Source organism: Streptopelia decaocto, assembly GCF_964273445.1.
Source record: "Streptopelia decaocto genome assembly, chromosome: Z".
In the NCBI taxonomy this organism is placed as follows: domain Eukaryota; kingdom Metazoa; phylum Chordata; class Aves; order Columbiformes; family Columbidae; genus Streptopelia; species Streptopelia decaocto.
In genome coordinates this window covers 81,235,375-81,253,662 of record NC_138657.1, presented here as the reverse complement: position 1 = coordinate 81,253,662, position 18,288 = coordinate 81,235,375, and the positions used below count along the sequence as shown (strand labels likewise).

The window sequence follows — 18,288 nt, the reverse complement described above, 5'->3', positions numbered from 1 at the left end:
TCCCGTGTCTCCTCAGAAAGGAAATATCCGAGTGCTTAAAGCTGCTTTGGCATCTCCTGATGCGCAACCCGCATACGGCGCTCATGGAGCACCAGGTCCTTAAAAAGAAAAGGGATGGGAGGTTTAAAATAGAAGGAATGGGAGATTTGAAATAGAAGGAATGGGGTTTAAAATAGAAGGAATGGGAGATTGAAAGTAGAAGGAATGGGGAGTTTAAAATAAGAGGTTGTGCCGAAAGGAGCATCTGCGAGCAGACTAATGTCACCCAGCGAGCGGCAATTGTGATCCGCGCTTGGGTCCGCTGCACAGCATTTCTATAGCAGTCGAAAATTCATTTCATTTCATTATCCGAACTGCTCAAGCACCCCACTTTGGATCCGAGAAATCTTGCCAAACCTGCAGGAAACTCATTTACCCCTGCTGAGGCTCCAGCTTCGCTTCTGATATTAAGGTAGCGTCGTCTTCCTTACAAATTGTGGCAGATACGCACGCGAGGTTCGTGCGGCGGAGAGAAGGACGATTTGCTGAAATCCAGAGTGGAAAGGAGCAACGTTATTACTCTTCCCTGCTTTATTTAGGTCTTTTTCAAGGCTACTTTACTGATCTCTCATCTGTTACAAATACAAATAAGAGAGAGCTGCCTTTCGGGGGATGCGATGTAGAACAAAGAAAAGACCGTCTACCCTCCGAGATTTCGCTAATGAAGAAACTTGCAGTATCATTAAGTTGAAAAGAGAAGAAGAAGAAGAAAAAAGGAGGTAATCAAAGTGGGATGTTTTCAAATTAGGGACAAATTAATGCAGGGAAAGTGTGGAGGGCGGGAGGTCCCCGAGAGCAAGCACCTTCCCTCCACAGCAGTTTCTGATCCACGCTGCGAAACTTGACCTAGTTTCTTGATTGCAATGATTTAAATACCCACAAAGTTTGTTGAGATCAATGTGTTTACTCCAGAAACGCACCAGCGAAAATGAGCCTGAACTCGCATCATCTGTATTCGTTTTATTGGCTTTCCATATGCCGAATCTATAAGAGACTTTACGTTTTTGTGCCAGATTTTCAGCCCACGTACAAGCGTATAAATAAACACGGCGTTACGCTCAGGAGAGGGATGACCCCATCTCAACTGTATCCTTTGTGCCACCTGCAGAAGTCACCTGAGTGTGACAACGTACATTTGTATAGGTCCCACAAGCAGTGACCATCAAATCAATTCCTGCCATTGCTCCATCCCTGCGCACCAGGAGCGAGTTGCTGAACCCAGGGATGCCACTCCAGACCATTGTGTTGGAGAGAGGACCATGTCAACATGGTCCATGAGCCATGTGTTCCAGCCCTGAGTCACACTTTGGGCTTCTTTTGGGTCTTTTGGATCTGAGGGGCGTTTGCTTCGAGTCGTTGATCCATGAATGGATGCAGAGCACCCAAACCCTGCTTTTCCATCTTGTCCTATTTCTGGAGGGCACCCACAGGCAGACCAGGGAGTGGGGAGAGAAAAATAAGGGGAAAGAGCAAAGATGGAAGACGCTATGGGGGTGCAAGCAGGATAGGGGAGAATAAAAGGGTAGATTAATGAACCAGAAGGTGAGAAAATAAAAGCAGGCTAAGGTTAGGAAAACCATCCTTAAATTTCCTATAGTGTTGTTCATATTGTCTGTCTTCTTCTCTTCTTTCCAATCAAAAGTGACAAGAAAAGCCGATATCTGAGGCTGCCAGCGGCACGGGTGGGTCTGCACCCCACAAATTGGGCTGATGAATTTGAGGCTGGTAGATCTATCCTTACTCACCTAGCATTGTAAAGAAGTGGGGTGAGAAGAGGGCACGAGTGGTGGGTGCAGGTAAATGAGCAGAGATGGGGTGACAGGCACCTACCGTCTCTTCCACAATTCAGGCACGTTTTGGAGTCTCCTGCTCAAACTGAGCAATATGTGTAATGAAATTGTTGCCTATCACGTATTACACCGTCAGAAAGGGCATCTGTTCTCCAGCTCCTCTTGTCTTTACAAACAAACCATGGAGGAAGAATGAGAAAATGGAGCTTTTATTAGCTTGTTTCTTTGTTGGGAATCTGTAAACCAAAATGCTTTGATTTGCAGAACATCTGACATGGGAACATATTGGTCGGCGTTGTCTTTTCAGGTATGGATGCGTTTCTTCAATTTTGGAAAGCTCCCTTAGTTTCTTGGGTTTTTGTGCCCTTTTGACAAGTGGAGAAACTTAAAAGAATAATTAACGTCTGTGGTTGGATTTAAGGAATAAAAGAGCCTTGAAAATGAGTATTCACAGAATAATGCCATTGTGTAGGGGAAAAAAGACGAATGAAATGTTTCATCTGGCAGCTCAGTGTAATTATTTGAGCTAAAATATGGAGACCAGGCAAAGGCTTACTCTCCTTTTACCTAAAAATGAGGTAAAAATAGCAATGAAGTAACGAGCATGGGCCCCGACCCAGAAAAACCCGACACATGTGCTCCCTTTATGGCTGTGAAATGCGGGCGAGCGCTCCCGTTGGTTGAGTCATGAAGATGCTCGAGTGTGTGGGGAGCACAGCATCCCCAGCCCAAGGGGACAATGTTCAAGCGCATTAATTAAAAATTAATTAGATGTTTTAACTAGGATGACAACAGCAATTCTACCGTGTAACCTCCCAAGTTAAATAGTCAAGGCTTAAATAATTCTGTAAATGTTACGGCAACAACTCCCCTAAGGGTTTGGTCAAAAGTCCCTTGAAGCCCTTTAGTTCTAACAGTTATTTTTTGGGATTCTTTGTTTTGTCCCAGTTTGGTTTCACAAGCGGAGCAGCGTGGGATGAGTTGGGCACCCAGCACCCACCAGGACCTCAGCCACATCTCGTCCCTCGCACCTTCAGCCTTTCACCAGGGGGTTAAAAGCAGGAGATGAAGATCTCCAGGAATGGCAGGTGCCACCCTGTCACCTCCTCCTGCCCCGTGCTCCGGTGACAATGGTGTCACCTCCCGGAGGGAAACTCCTCACTAATTGCAGGGCCCGTCCATCCTTCTCCCACGCGTCTACGTGGCGAGGCTGGGACGTGAGCAACCAGTGTGGCTCCCCAACGATGGGTGTCACAAGAACGTGCATTGGCCTCATCGATGCTCCTAGAGCTCAGAGCTCCAAAAACACGGGTGGAAACAGGGCCATTTGTCACCTGTTTACAGCATCTTGCTCTGCCTTGGCGAGAGGAGAACAGCGATTGACCCTGTTCCTTACCACGTTTTCACGAATCAATAACCTCATCTCCTCCAATTCACGGGGGTCCAATCCTTATATTCCTGATGAATGAGCAAAAATCAACAAAAACCCCAGGTGCTGCAACATCTTTGGTTCCAAGTGTTTCACCTTGTCATCTCCTTCCTTATCTATTGTATCAAAGAAGAACACGGAATCACAGAATCATTTTGGTTGGAAAACACCCTCAAGATCATTGAGTCCAACCATTAACTCAACAATGGCACTACCCCGTGTCCCCAAGAACCTCATCTACGTGTCTTTTAAAGAAGTTTTAAAGTGAATAACAGCACACCTCGGGTCCTTAGGCTTTGCGAGGTGACATTGGGTTTGCAGAAGAGGGGTGATTCAGGTGGCGAAACACCTTGGGGTGAGCTGAGCATCCGCCCTGCGCAATGACACGTCAGGATGTGGCTGGGACCGAGCAAGGGTTGAGTCATCGAACGCTGCTGGGGCTTCACCGCTGAGACATCAGGGCTGTTTCTTTTGCAGTGAGAGGCCAGGAGGATTTTATCACATCGCTTCTGCCACGCCATGCCTAGGAGATAAAATCTGCTGCGGCGCAAAGAGCCGTGAGCAGCGCTATCGCTTCTCCAATGGAAGTGGCACATTTTCCAAACTGTTAGAACAGAAACCCCAAATTTATCACTGTCTGTCATTTTTCAATATGTTTCTTTGGAAGCCTCGCTTTTCTGATGAGGAGAATCATTCTAATTTAGCTGCAGTAACTTGGGGCTCCATTTTCAGTTAACAGATTGTTTATCAAAACGCAGACCCAGAGCAGCAGCTGTGGGATGGGGAGACGGAGATTGACGCGGATGATGGACCAGTCCTGGGGGAAGGAGCCCAACAGACGGCAATTTAATGACTTATCTCCAAACACAAGTGATCGATTCACCGAGCCCGCTCAAGCAAGGCGGCACTGAGCGGCTGGGTTTGGAGAACTCATTATTCGTGCGTATTTATTGTGCGGCAAGAAGAGACACCTTTGGGTAGAAACTCAGCCTACGATGGACTTTGCAGAATTCAATTTGCCAGGCCTGTTTGTATTTTAAGATTCAAGAATTCCTGCTAAGACACCAAGACAAGTGCATCGCCAGCCGGATCACTAAAATCATCATGGGTTCATTAAAATCCCACATGTGTAGGTGTGTGGAGGCTCCTGAAGCCCATGGTGCTCTGCACCCACCCAATGATGCCCCAGCCCCTGGACCATTGCTTGTGGCAGTAAATCAACAGCCAAAATCCAGCCCCACTGATCCCAAAGTGCCCCCCGACTGGTGACTTTTAACCCTTTGCTGGGAGCAAAAGGCTTTGCATGGAGAGATTTTCAATTTTTAAAGTTGATTCTCACCCTTGTGTCTAGATGGTAAAAATGACACGTCGCTCATATACATCTCATTTCCACCCTATGTGGCAAGCCTATCAAAATAAATGTAAGTACTATAAAAACACACAGAAATTATATTTTTAAACAGCTTTCTAACTGTGTCTCTGCACGTTTTTTTGAGCAGTTTTCTCATTTTCCATCTGACATTTACTGGCACCGCGTTTCCTGGCATGAGGACTCGGAACATAATGCCAAGGGATGAAGGCAAATGAGTTCCAAGCAGCGAAAAGATGCGGATATACAAAGGACCACCCAGAAAACAACATCAGTAATGGAGTTTCAATGCAGTAATTCCCAACATATGGACTACGGAGGTGGTGAGTAAGGGCGCAGATCTGTGTTGTAGTCATGCTGGGTTTTATAGTTGGATACTTGATGATATAATTGCTTGAAAAAATGAGTGATAGTGCAACAGGGATTCATGTTGATCTACTGTCCTGGCCCCAGGGACATAATATGATAGGGGATGGTGCTGGAGACTGTAGATGTCTGAGATAAGTCTCTCAATGATGTGACTGACTCATCCCTGATGCAGCGAGTTGCTCTGGGGTTGTAACGATGATTTCATCTTCCCACACCTGGATCTGCCAGGTCTACCCCACATCATCACCCTCGCACCCGCCGGCTCCCAAACCACTCCTGGGCACGTTCTTCAGGCACATGATTAATGCTCAAGTAAATGAGATGTTTTCCTATCCTGTGAGGCAAGAAAATGCCTCAAAGCCAAAGCTATGAAAAGAATTAGGTGTCCCATCTAAGTGCTGCTTTAAGAAACCAAAAGTGTGAATGTGTATCCTCGATTGAGTAAGCCCAGACATTTCTCCTGGTAGATCTCCAGGTCAGTTGTATTATAGAGTTGTAAAGCGGTTTGGGTTGGAAGGGACCTCCAAAGCTCATCTAGGCCCATGGGCAGGAACATCTTCCACTAGACCAGGTTGCTCCAAGCCCCGTCCAACCTGCCCTTGGACACTCCAGGGATGGGGCATCCACAGCTTCTCTGGGCAGCCTGTTCCAGTGTCTCACCGCCCTCATGGTGAGGAATTTCTTCCTTAGATCCCATCTCAATCTCCCCTCTTTCAGTTTAAATTCATCACCCTTGTCTTATCATGACATGCACTTGTCCCAAGTCCCTCTCCAGCTTTCTCGTAGGTCCCTTTAGGACCTGGGAGCTGCTCTGAGGTCTCTGGAGCATTCTCCTCTCCAGGCTGGACAACCCCAGGTCTCTCAGCCCATCTCCATGGGGAATTTGCTGCTGAGCACGTGGCTGCTCCTGCCCCACCAAACCTCCCAGTCATGTCCCAGCTCCATCAGCACGTCAGGATCAGGCCCTGCCCTGTTTATCTCACCCACAGGAGCTCCTTGGGCGTATCTGCTGGGCCAGGGCCAGCTGGAAGCACCTCCAGAAGGTGACATAAATGGGATATAAACGCACAGGCAGCGTCCCCTAAGTCTTGTGTTGAATTGGGGTCAAGCCCCCATGTTACAACTCATTTACTCCAAGGTAACTCTGTGCACAAGGGTTGAGGCTGTGGGTTCCTCCAGGTTGCAAAGTGATGGGGTCTGGTCATCTGATGCTCTTCTGGGCTGAAGTTTCTTGCTACAGGTTATGCAACCTAAGGCTGTGAAAGCAAATTCAAATATTTCCTGCATTTCCTGCAGCTGAGGATAACACCACACGATGCAAATCTGAGAAGATGTATATTTTTGTGTACTCCACCACATTCTTGAGGGGAAAAAGGTCTGGAGGATGAGAAAACCATGACTTTAAACCCAGAATGGAAGAAGACAGCTTCATTTGTTAGCAGGTAAGAGAACATCACCGACTCATTTATCATCCCGAGTGTTGACACGGGCAGGAAAATGTGTGTCTTGGATCTTCTTCTTCAGCATCAGACCATGAAAATAGTGATTTTCTAAGAGCAATCACGTATGACGATCAAGAAACGGCGGTGGCTGAGCTTTCCTGGTCCATAGGGCGCAGCAGAGCTGGGTGGAAACAGTGAGTCACCATTTCCAGACCTCACTTTCCTCATCACTACGGGCAGAAAATTAGCACTAATTTCATAGCAGCCGGGTGTAAACATAACCATAGTGGTCCACATCAGGTTCTTCCTGACTCCTTTACATTTTTTTGGTCTCTAATCCCCATTTCTGGGGGGATCTCCATGGCCAGTGTAACTTCATTAGTTGGTTCATCTCCACTCGATAAATAACATCAGCCAATGTCGATATAAACTGGATAATTATACAGGACGACTGAGAACGGCAAATAAAGTTTGGTAGGATAATTTAGTACTGACAGAGCACACAAACCCTGCCAATAACCGCCCCTCGTTTTAATTACAGTGGAGCAAGTTTTATAGGGAGAGCATTTTGTTGCAACGAATGATTTACGGGGGGGAAAAGAAACATGACAAGCTCTTTGGTTCACGAGCTCTTCTGTACGTATGAAACTAAAGGAACAAATTCCAAGCTTCGGTTTCTATTTAATTAATTCAAATTAGTGGTTGGTTAGACCCGACACAATATTTATTTCGTTTTCAAATAGCAAATATTGTGAGAGGACCTATTTAGTCAGGCACTCCCTAGTCTTGCTTAGATGCTTTGAAAATGTCTCTATAAACTGCAGGAAGAGCCAGGGCTTCATTTTCCTGCTAATGTTGTGTTTGCAGCCTCGGCAAGATAAGCAAAACTCTTTATTCTTGCCCAAACTCCTCATGCAACAAAACTCTTATCTTAAAAAGACATTGACAGGAACAGTTAACACACTGTATAATTAAAGCAATAAATTAATTACCAGGCTTCCCTGGTGACTATTAAACACTTGAGGCAAAAAGAGCCGTCTTTGGCTCCTCGTTGAAGGATTAGTGCTGTTTAGTTTGAATTAGCTGGAATTAGGTGACTTTGCTAACGGGTGTCGCTTCAGCTTCGGGACGTTCCCTATGACATCCCTCCACTTTTGGGGTGATTTTGCTGGTTGTAAGGAGGATTTTAAGAGACGGGCACAGCCATCAGCTGCAGGGGGGTTTTAATGGTAGGGAAATGGCTGGAAGCCCTGTGAGAACCCGTGTGCGTGGCCACGCGGGGTGTTTGGCATCTGGGTCCTGCTGGTGACTCAGCAGACGAATGAGTCACCGTATTTATGGAGCTGCTGGGCTTGTCAGAGCAAAAACCTGCTCTGACATCTTTATCTGGAAACCCCAACCTTCAGCCTTTGTTTAAACACCTTCTCTCGGGGTTACAAGCGGAAAAGGTTCTCAAAGCCACCACTGAAAGGTTGTTTATGCAGTTGCTTGGAGGAACTTGGAGGCTCCATTATGATTAGTAAAGCTTCACTTTCAATGTATTTCCATGTTTTCCGTGGTTTCTGCGGAGCAGGGAACCGGATGGGGATGCCATGGTGGGTAGGAGGTGTGGCAACGTTTCTTCACGTTATATTCAACAGGCTTTAGGCCAGAGCACCGAATTTGCAAATAAGCTTAATGCTGGACTCAGCAAAACGTAACCGAAGTTCTGAGGGAAAACCTATAGCCATATATTAACATTTCCATTTTCTTTTGGTGAGTTTGTGGATATAACTGTGCAAAAAATTCGACGTTTGCATAATAATATGAAATGGTTGCGTGATTGAACAAGCCATGGGAGTTGAGTTTCCATACATAGGCTGAGCTTAGAGTGTATTCTATAAAACCCTCGGTGCTGGATCAAAACAGGATGCTGCAGCGAGGAGGAGCGACGATCCCGGGCTGAATCGCTCGCCCACGTTACCCGGGTTCGTTCACCTCCGCTGCCACGCGGGTGTTACACGTGTCTAGGACTCAGGTTAGGCCAAGTCTAAGCTCTCTTGCAATAAAACCCGAGACATGCAGAACATGTCGCTGTCCTGGAGCAAGGGACGAGAGCCTGGGACGAGCTCCTTCAGCATCGCATCCATCGCCTCCCATGGATTTCCCCATTGAGAGGTGCCACAATAACCCCGCAAAGCACCAAATCTTACACCCTCGGAGGTTTGTTTGCAAACCATTCCAAACGTGGCTTTAAAGATGCATTAAGTCGCATTTTGCCTCGCCTCCCTGAAGCAATAAATGCCAATGAAACCCCAGCCTGCATTCAGCCCTCCTGGGCTGCAGACAACTCCTGGAGCCCATTGAGGAGACTTAGTCCCAGGAATGTGTTAAAGATTAACCTTAGTTAGCTATTCTCAGTTGGGCTGATAACAGGAAAAACCACCCCCGGGGCCTCTTGGTTCGGAGGTTTCAGAGCTGCTGTTGCCAAGGGAGGAGCAGCCCAGGGCTTGGCAGGAACCGGACACAGGCAGGTGAGGCTGGGACCCAAACTTGGTGCTGCCGATCCCATGTTTGCTCCGGGAACAGCACCTGAATTTGCAATTCCATCCCCAAGACTTTGCGTTCTCATCCTCCAGGCTCTTTGCTTCTGGGGGGGGGTGAGAAATGGGTGGTGTATTTTTATATATATATATATGTTTTCCCATTTCTAGTTAATAAGCAAATTATTTTACGCTCCAACAGAAACCTGTTAAGATGCAGGATTCATACGGGTCACCTAGGAGCATCACAGGGACCTCAGCAGGACAATTCAGCCCCCAAGGCCTCTGGGCACCTATAGCCAGGTCCCTATAGGAGTGCACCTATAGCAGGGCACATACAGGTGTGCAGCCCATGGGCAAAATCGCCTTCAGATGCAAAATGTTGATTGGAAAAAAGAAAAGAGAGCGCAACTTGATATATTGATGGGTGTTATGTGATTGGGATATCGATCTTACAGGAACGGACTTGCCGATCGGGACTTTCCTGTTTGTCAGAGAGTTTATTCCACACTTTTACCTGCGGATTCTCCGTTTTAGCCTCTTTCCCAGGATGTTTGCGGTTTTCTCAGCCATATTTCCATCAATACTTTGCCTTAAAGCCCTTTTCTTCAAGGCAGCTGCTTTCCCAGGCCTCATTTTTTAGCGGTATATTTGCTGTATTTTACCTGTATATTTGCCACCTTTTCAGCAGTATGGTTACCGTATTTTCCCTGTCTATTCTCCATATTTTTAGCAGTAAGATTACCATATTTTACCTGTATATTCTCCACCTTTTCAGCGGTACATTTACCATATTTTCCCTGTATATTCTCCACCTTTTCAGTGATATGGTTACCGTATTTCACCTGTATATTCTCCACATTGTCAGTGGTACATTTACCGTATTTTCCCTGTATATTCGCCACCTCTTCAGCTGTGCAGTTACCGTACTTTCACCTGTATATTCGCCACCTTTTCAGCCGGGGCGTGGCCGCAGGTGGGGGCGTGGCCGCAGGTGGGGGCGTGGCCGCAGGTGGGGGCGTGGCCGCAGGTGGGGGCGTGGCCGCAGGTGGGGCGTGGCCGGGGGCGTGGCCGCAGGTGCGGGCGGGCCCGGGCTGGCTCGGTCCGGCACGGGTCGGTTCCCCTGTGCCGGGGTCCCCGGAGCGAGGCCGCCGGTCCCATGTCCGCTCCGTCCCAAGGTGAGTCCGGGCTCGGGGGCTCTGGGGACAGCGCGTTGTTCCCTTGGGGGGGCGGTGACATCTCTTCCCTCACCCCGGTGGCCCCTAAAACACCATCCCGGTAGCTGCCGCGACTCCCCAACTTCGGGACTGAGCTGCTGGGTCTCAGCTCCCTGTGACCCCAAGTGCTTGTTCAGCATTTCCCCATATTAGCCCCTCCAAAACCCGACAAATCCCCGGCCCTTGAGCGACCTTTGGCACCAACCGCCACATGTTTTTAATAAACCATCACCCATTTTTTCCCTGTCCCGTATCCCTGCCTTAATTAACGAGCCCGTACAAAGCCAAAAGCGAATTATTCTTTGCGGTTTGTGCCGATGCCGCCCGGATGAGCGAATGTCTCGTAGCCGCAGGTCTGGGGGTTGTTTGCAAAGTGATTTCTGGCTCCGAACTGTTGCGGTGCTGTTAGTCACCGCTTATCTGATGTTCTCCCTCCGCTTCCGTGCGGGGGGACAATATCAAATAGGTGCATTTTTGCCTGGGGAGAGGCGGTGGTGTTGATATGTGCTTTGTGTATGCGTAAAACCTTTTCTTTTAAACATTTGTGAGAACAATGGTAACAAATAAACCGCTTTTCTGTGCGTGTGCCCAGGCACTAGAAAGTGAATGAATATTATATAAACTGTGGGAAGAGCGCGGTGTTTATTTACCTCTTTATGACCAAGCCTGTAATAACATAAAGATTGTTTTATGTTGAAAGTTCCTCCAAATAACGTTATTCTGGATAATTTGGGCTGTTCCTTATATAAGTGAGGGTGGTGCTTTCCTGCTTGCTGTGTCCTGGATTCTGTGTGAGCGTTAGGGCAAGCGACCGTCAGCAATAGGAGCAGAGATGTGCTTTTATAGTCCTAAAAATGTGGAATATCTAGAAAAGGTCGCTCACTCTTAAGCAACCTGATTTTCCTCCGTGTCCAGCCCAGCCCAGCTCGGACGGGCAGGGATATGGCATCTGCTGATGCTCCCGCTTCCAGAATGCGCCTCATTATGATTTTATTAGAAAATGAGCTAATTAAGAAAGGTGACAGCCCAAGTGACCTTCCTGGCGCTGCGGGCAAGGAGCCCAAAGCCCTTGAATTTGGTATTGTCAAATTAACGCCTTTCAAAACGGGACATTGTCCTAAGTGATGTGGGAGCTTTGCAAAGCGCAACCGCTTTTGGCGGGTTTTTTTTTACCCATCCACACCCTCCCCGCCCCTTAAGTGGCTTAATTATCCCTGTGTGTAAAGCTTAATTGGTTGCAGGCGTTAATAAGGAGCTTGTGTGCCGTGTGTGTGCGGCTGACACTGGATGTCACCCTTGCACAGCGCAAACCCGGCAAAGGCGCTCGGGACTTGATGCTCTCTACGAGAAAAAGAAATCACGGCTTGGCTCTCATCTGACCCCCAAGATAGCTTTGATAAATCATTATTATTATTATTCCTGAGAGTTACGGTGTCACCCGAGCTTTGTGCTGCTGCTCGTGTCTAAGCAGGACAGGGATAAACCTCCGGAACCCAGTTAAAACCAGTTGTGCGCTGGGAACGCTGAATTGAGCAGAATTACTGTGCGCGGCATAGTCGGGTTTGGTTTAGGAGCTTTGCAGACAGGTGGCAAAAGCTTTGGGGTTTGACTTAAACTGCACAAAAGTGTGAGTTATTCCCTATTTTCTGCATGGGATCTCTGGCTGCAAGTTGTCTGGAATAATAGAGCGTTGGGGTGCAGGATGCTGGTCCAAAGTTAGTGAAGCATTTAGGGAAAATAAATGAATATAAGTGTATATATATGATGCAATATGTGATATATAATATACATATTATTAGGTAATATATATTATATATATTATGTTGTTATTATATATTGTATATTATATATTATCTATAATACATATTGTACATTATATATTGTACATTATATTTTATATAATTATATATTATAATATATAATATCTCATGAATATATAAAGAAGTAATTATATATAATTAATATATAAGAGATCTATTATATATATTATAAATTATATATTATAATATATTAATTATATAAAATTAATATATAATAATATTAATTAATATATAATATTATATTATATATTATATATAAAATATATAGTATATAATATAATACTAGCAGTAATAATTATTATATTATATTATATTATATTATATTATATTATATTATATTATATTATATTATATTATATTATATTATATTATATTATATTATATTATATATCTCCATATTATTATATTATATTATATTATATTATATTATATTATATTATATTATATTATATTATATTATATTATATTATATTATATTATATTATATTTTTATATAAAAAATATATATAGGATATATAATATATAGGATTATATATAGGATAATATATAGGATTTTATATAATATAATATAATAATACAATTTAATATATAATGTTATATATTTTATGTATTATATATTTATATACCTTTTATATTTTGATGTCTTTCTATATATTATATATATATAATATTTAATGAATATGTCTTATTGAAAAAACACCAAGCAGGTGTCTGCGTCCTTTTTCAAGTGGTCCCTAACATTTGGTGCTTCAAGCTGCTGATTCCTGCTGTCCCGGGGTTGAAATGGAAGGAAACGGGCTCAACCGCAGGGCACTAAAAAGCCCCTTTTCTGTTGCAGAGCCAAGAGCCGCGCGGATCGTGATGACGACGCTGCTGCTGACGGAGCAGATCAGCCGGCAGGACCGCGGCGCCCAGGGCGAGCTCGTCCTCTACGGCTCCTCCTGCTCCCAGCTCACCCAGGAGGCCCAATACGTCAAAAAGGTATTTCTGTGCTCTTTCCAGTACCTGAAATACTCTGGGGTTGTTGCTTCCCTGAATGCCGGAGGAATAGCAGGAAGAACGGAGCTTAGATAATGATTTTACCGTGCGCCATGGCAAAGAGAACGCCTCCAACGTTTGCTTTCTAGAAGATGTCTTCATTCCCATTACAATTAAATTTACGAAGCTGCCATAACTTTGTGATGAATTCTTAAGCGCCTCATAACCCAAATCATTCCCAAGAAAAAAATTACTGATCATTATATACATTCTGTGGTGGTGACCTCGGGGACGCCGTGTCCTGCTTGATGCCGACACCACCCCAAATGGGTTAGATATACCTTTTCCTTATATTGTTCTCCCATGAGAGGTGTTGTGAGCAATGAGACAGCCCAGTCCATCTCATATCTCATTTCTTCGCTCTCAGCAACGCACAGAGGCCGTTTTACCCCGTACCAAAAGAGCGCCGTGGGGTGGGAGACAGGAGGATGCGATGGGGATAATTAACAAATAATCAATCACGGCAAGTTCTTTTTCACAAAGCAGCTGAGTCTTGTCGAGCCAGCTCCATCGCCCGAGCTGTTTCTCTTATTATTTTTAAAGTATATCTAAATGTTTCCCGGAGCAGGTGCCGGGGGAGGCGCCGGAGCCGCGCGGCAGCCGCTGGAACCGCAGCCCCGTGGCCACCACGCTGAAGGAAACGGAGGAGCAGCTGCTGCTGCTGAGCAGGGAGAACCAAGTGCTGAAGATCAAGGTGCGTTTTGGGCTGGGTTTGGAGGGTTTTGGACAAATTCCCGGGCCTTGCAGCCTGGTTACTTAGAGTTGTGTCCTGGCTGCTGCAACCTGGTGCTTGCTCAACGCATTTGTTTTGACAAGGGTAAATACTGATATTTATTTTGTATAGAGGGCTTATTCAGCATGTGGTTACAATCTCATTTTTAAAGCACTATATAGATATGGATGTAGATGTGGATGTGGATGTAGATGTGGATGTGGATGTGGATGTAGATGTGGATGTAGATGTGGATGTAGATGTGGATGTAGATGTGGATGTAGATGTGGATGTAGATGTGGATGTAGATGTGGATGTAGATGTGGATGTAGATGTGGATGTAGATGTGGATGTAGATGTGGATGTAGATGTGGATGTAGATGTGGATGTAGATGTGGATGTAGATAGTACAATTGCTCTTTGCAGCTGGAAGCCACAAGAGAAGCGGGTGTACAAGCTCTCAGATCCGCCTCCCAAAAACTGTACGAGAATTACCAGGCGCGCTCGGAACAGCTGAAAAAAAGCCACGAGGATGAGAAGCAGCAAATCCAGGTACAAACCTCCCCCCGTGTGGCCGTGAGCGTCTTCAGGATCATAATATTTCCCCTGGGTCCAGCTCTTTGTGCTGCAAACTTTGATTTAGGAGAAGTAGCATTGACTCGAAATCCCTTGAGCCCCATGTCTGTCCGTCCAAGCAAACCCCAATGAATTCCCTTCTTGTTGCAGACCCACAATCTCCAGCACGAAGCGAAGCTCCAGCAAAGCTCCCAAAACAGCGCCCGCCTCGCCGAAAGCGTCAGGGACAGATGCAGCCGCATCGCGGAGATGGAGACGCGCGTGCGGAGGATGCAGGAGGTACGGCCGTCCATCTGTCTGTGTGTCCGTCCATCCTGGGAGCGGGCGAGGAATTTATTGTGTTCGGTTGCTATTTCACCTTGAAGTGAAAACATCGCCATCCCAGTGGTAAAACTGCTCCTTTTAACCTCAGATATTGGAAAATATGTTGGAAATGGTGGGCAGGCAAATGATGGTTGTGAATGTTGTTTGGTGGTGGTAGCGGAGCTGCAAAAAGCAATAGAGCCACGCGTGGGATTTTCTGATGTACGTAGGAATCGCTCCTATAGAAATGCCATTTTTCACGTAGGTTTTTCCTGCCCTGGGATAACTATGAGGTTAATGAATAGATGCCACCCCATCACATGCAGGTGATTTTTCTGATGCTGAGAGCTTTGTCCAGAGTTCTATGCAGATTTTTCCCTCTGCGGACAAGCTTGTGAGGGTGGACGTATGGCCACCCTCAATCAATTCGATTATGCCCAATCGATTAATCAATATGGCCATCCAGGAGGTCAGCTCCATCAATTATGGCCAATGTAGCAGTAATACGGTGTTCCCTGCACAGATGCTCATTATTTTGGTCATTAAGTAAAAGCAAGAAGTGCAATTTTAACAGAATATGGACTTTGCCGTAGTAAATCGCTACAGTCACCCCTTTTGGATTCAATTTCAGAGGTCAGACTGGTTTGTACCTACAGCAGATGTTGCTGTAGGTGGTTATTGGGGAATTCTGTTTGCAGAACCTACGGCCAAACTTGTCACCAAATGGTAGGAAGCATGTTATAACTTTTCTATTTGGTATCTTTAGGAAAAGCAAACGCTGATAGAGAAGAAGACGTCATTTGAAAAGACGCTTCACCAGATGATGGCGAGGAATGAAGACAGCAAACGGTGACTCAATGCATGTGATATAAAGTGCTTTTATTTCTTTCTAGGGGATTATTCCACATAAACTACCAGAGAATCTTTTCCTTCTGGTAGTGAGATTACTCTTGATGACAGCAAGTGGGTCAAATAGTGATTTACCGTGATTTCTTGAAGATGTTGATGTCCTGCAGCTCTTAGATGTTGATTCTACTTGAATTCCTAGTGCTTTGAGAGGAAATGGTCTCAAGTTGCACTGGGGAGGTTTAAATTGGATATCGGGAAACATTTATTCATGGAAAGGGTTGTTGGGCATCGGAACAGGCTGCCCAGGGCAGTGGTGGCGTCACCATCCCTGGAGGGGTTGAAAATACACACAGATGAGGTTCTCAGGACATGGGGCAGTGCCAGGGGTGGGTTAATGGTTGGACTTGATCTTAAAGGACTTTTCCAACCAAAATGATTCTATGTTTGCTTCCACCTTGCCTGCACTAATTGCACTGTTCTTGCTTGAATTCGACACTGCTTTGGTGATGTTGTATGTGAGGTAGAAACGTAATAGCCTTCATTATTATGAATTTATTTATTGACAGCTAGTAAGGGAGGTCCTACCAGGCAAAATGTATCTCAGACTATGGTTTTATTTGTTCTACTTTATGTTGTGCTGTTTGAATTATTTATCTTCACCAGCAATGTGGGTGGGTGAAGGATCCAGACTGACCCTGCCCTGCCTGCAGGTGCCGGGACGTCGAGCAGCAGATTGTCACCCTGCGGGAGCAGATCTGTCACCTGCAGCGCCTCATCCAGGCCCAGCAGCACGGCCTGCGCACCGTCATCCAGGAGGTCAGCTCCATCAGTTATGGCCCATCGGTTAAGTAATATGGTCATCCAGGAGGTCAGCTCCATCGGTTATGGCCAATCGGTTAACCAATATGGTCATCCAGGAGCTCAGCTCCATCAGTTATGGCCAATCGGTTAACCAACATGGTCATCGAGGAGGTCAGCTCCATCAGTTATGGCCAATTGGTTAACCAATATGGTCATCGAGGAGGTCAGCTTCATCGATATGGTACATCAATTAATCAATATGGTCATCCAGGAGGTCAGCTCCATCAGTTATGGCCAATCGGTTAAGCAACATGGTCATCGAGGAGGTCAGCTTCATCGATATGGTACATCAATTAATCAATATGGTCATCCAGGAGGTCAGCTCCATCAGTTATGGCTAATCGGTTGAGCAACATGGTCATCGAGGAGGTCAGCTTCATCGATATGGTACATCAGTTAACCAATATGGTCATCCAGGAGCTCAGCTCCATCAGTTATGGCCAACAGGTTAACCAACATGGTCATCCAGGAGGTCAGCTCCATCAGTTATGGCCAATCGGTTAAGCAACATGGTCATCGAGGAGGTCAGCTTCATCGATACGGTACATCAATTAATCAATATGGTCACCCAGGAGGTCAGCTTAATCAATTACGGCAAATCCATTAATCAACATGGTCAAAGACCAGGGACTTGACTGGTCTGCACTTACCCTGTTGTCATGATACCCTCAGCTCTGTGTTTTTTCTCGACACGGAGATGTTTTAGATGTTGTTTAAGGTTTGATTTCCTACCCTTCAGGCAGAAGAACTGAACAAGGAACTCAAAAGCCAAGATAAAAGGATAGAGGACCTGACCGAGAAGCTGACTGCACTGGAAGCACAGGTGAAGCTGCAAAGTACAACATTGAAAAGAAATACAAAAATATCCACCCAAACCCCCCAAAAACCTTTGTGGAGGAGCAGCTGCTTGTCTGCTCCATTATGCTGAGTGGGGTTTGGTTTATTTTTTAACTTCTTTTTCCTTGCAGAATAAAGAACTGGAAGACAGAGTGGAGTTCTGGTCTGGAAAGCCCAAGACTATGGTTTCCAAAGGCGTCTGGACAGAGTGAGTACCTGGGGACACATGAACAACCACCGGTGTCCCCATGGGGCTCTGAGGCCTCAGTTCATCCCGCACAGATGATCGTGATAAAGGAGAGGAAAAACACAAGCTCTGCTGCAAACCAGGGCCCAAGATACAAACCTCGGGGGGGTTAAGCCTGGCTTGGTGTGTCTAAGTGATCTCCACCTTCTGTGCTTTGCAGTGCCCCGCGCCACTCGGGAGCGTTCGGAGCGTCCCCTTATGGGATGCTCACCCGGCTACGGCAGCAGGAGAGCTGAAGAAACACCTGGATCTTTGTCCCCGACCTTTGCGAGGACTTTTCCTGCGTGTTACAACCTCTTGGTTGCAAGAATAAACCTGGAACTAAGGTGGTGAAAGAGCTGGTGAGATGGCCATGCCTGGGGGTGGCACATCCCTGGTGCAGCACGACGGGGCTCCCCCTGCCCAGACTGAAACAGAGACTCACTTTAACCCAACTCACCTTTAGGTAAGACTATAAAATAAACCTTTGGCTGCCTGGCATGTTGGTACAGTCGCACTTCGCCACCCGCGGTTGTAGGATGATGGAGCGCTGAGGTCCGGTGTTGTGGCGCATCTTGGGAGGCAAACAAAGCAAAGCAGCGCTACTGAAATAAGGCGCAAAGTTTCAGTTTGTTCCTTTTCTTATCTGACTTTAGATATATGACTCACACACGGGACTAACTTGGTGATGGTGCAGATAGAAAGTTGGCCGGGGTGAGGCGGTTGTGTGGTCACACTCACCTGGGCCCCGTTGCGGAGGGCGAGCTCTGTCAATGGGCCCATTGCCCCGCGGGGTGAAGTCGGGGTGCCAGGCATGTTTTCCTATCATTTCCAGTGCTGAAAACTCCTGGCAAAGCCGCTGTTTCCTCCCCAAAGCAGCCAAGAGACG

The 18,288-nt window shown here is 46.1% G+C and overlaps 1 protein-coding gene across 1 annotated transcript; it reads left to right on the top strand.

The window, feature by feature from the left end:
• Positions 1-10,119: 10,119 nt before the first annotated feature.
• On the top strand, positions 10,120-18,281 carry CCDC68 (coiled-coil domain containing 68; the record flags this gene model as incomplete). Its single annotated transcript, XM_082074213.1, has 11 exons — positions 10,120-10,138; positions 12,836-12,978; positions 13,604-13,729; positions 14,174-14,299; positions 14,474-14,602; positions 15,393-15,475; positions 16,186-16,291; positions 17,076-17,159; positions 17,305-17,381; positions 17,581-17,865; positions 18,235-18,281. 10 exons carry the CDS (start codon positions 10,120-10,122, stop codon positions 17,654-17,656), a joined length of 969 nt encoding a protein of 322 aa, XP_081930339.1. The 3' UTR covers positions 17,657-17,865; positions 18,235-18,281.
• Between the last annotated feature and the right edge of the window lie 7 nt (positions 18,282-18,288).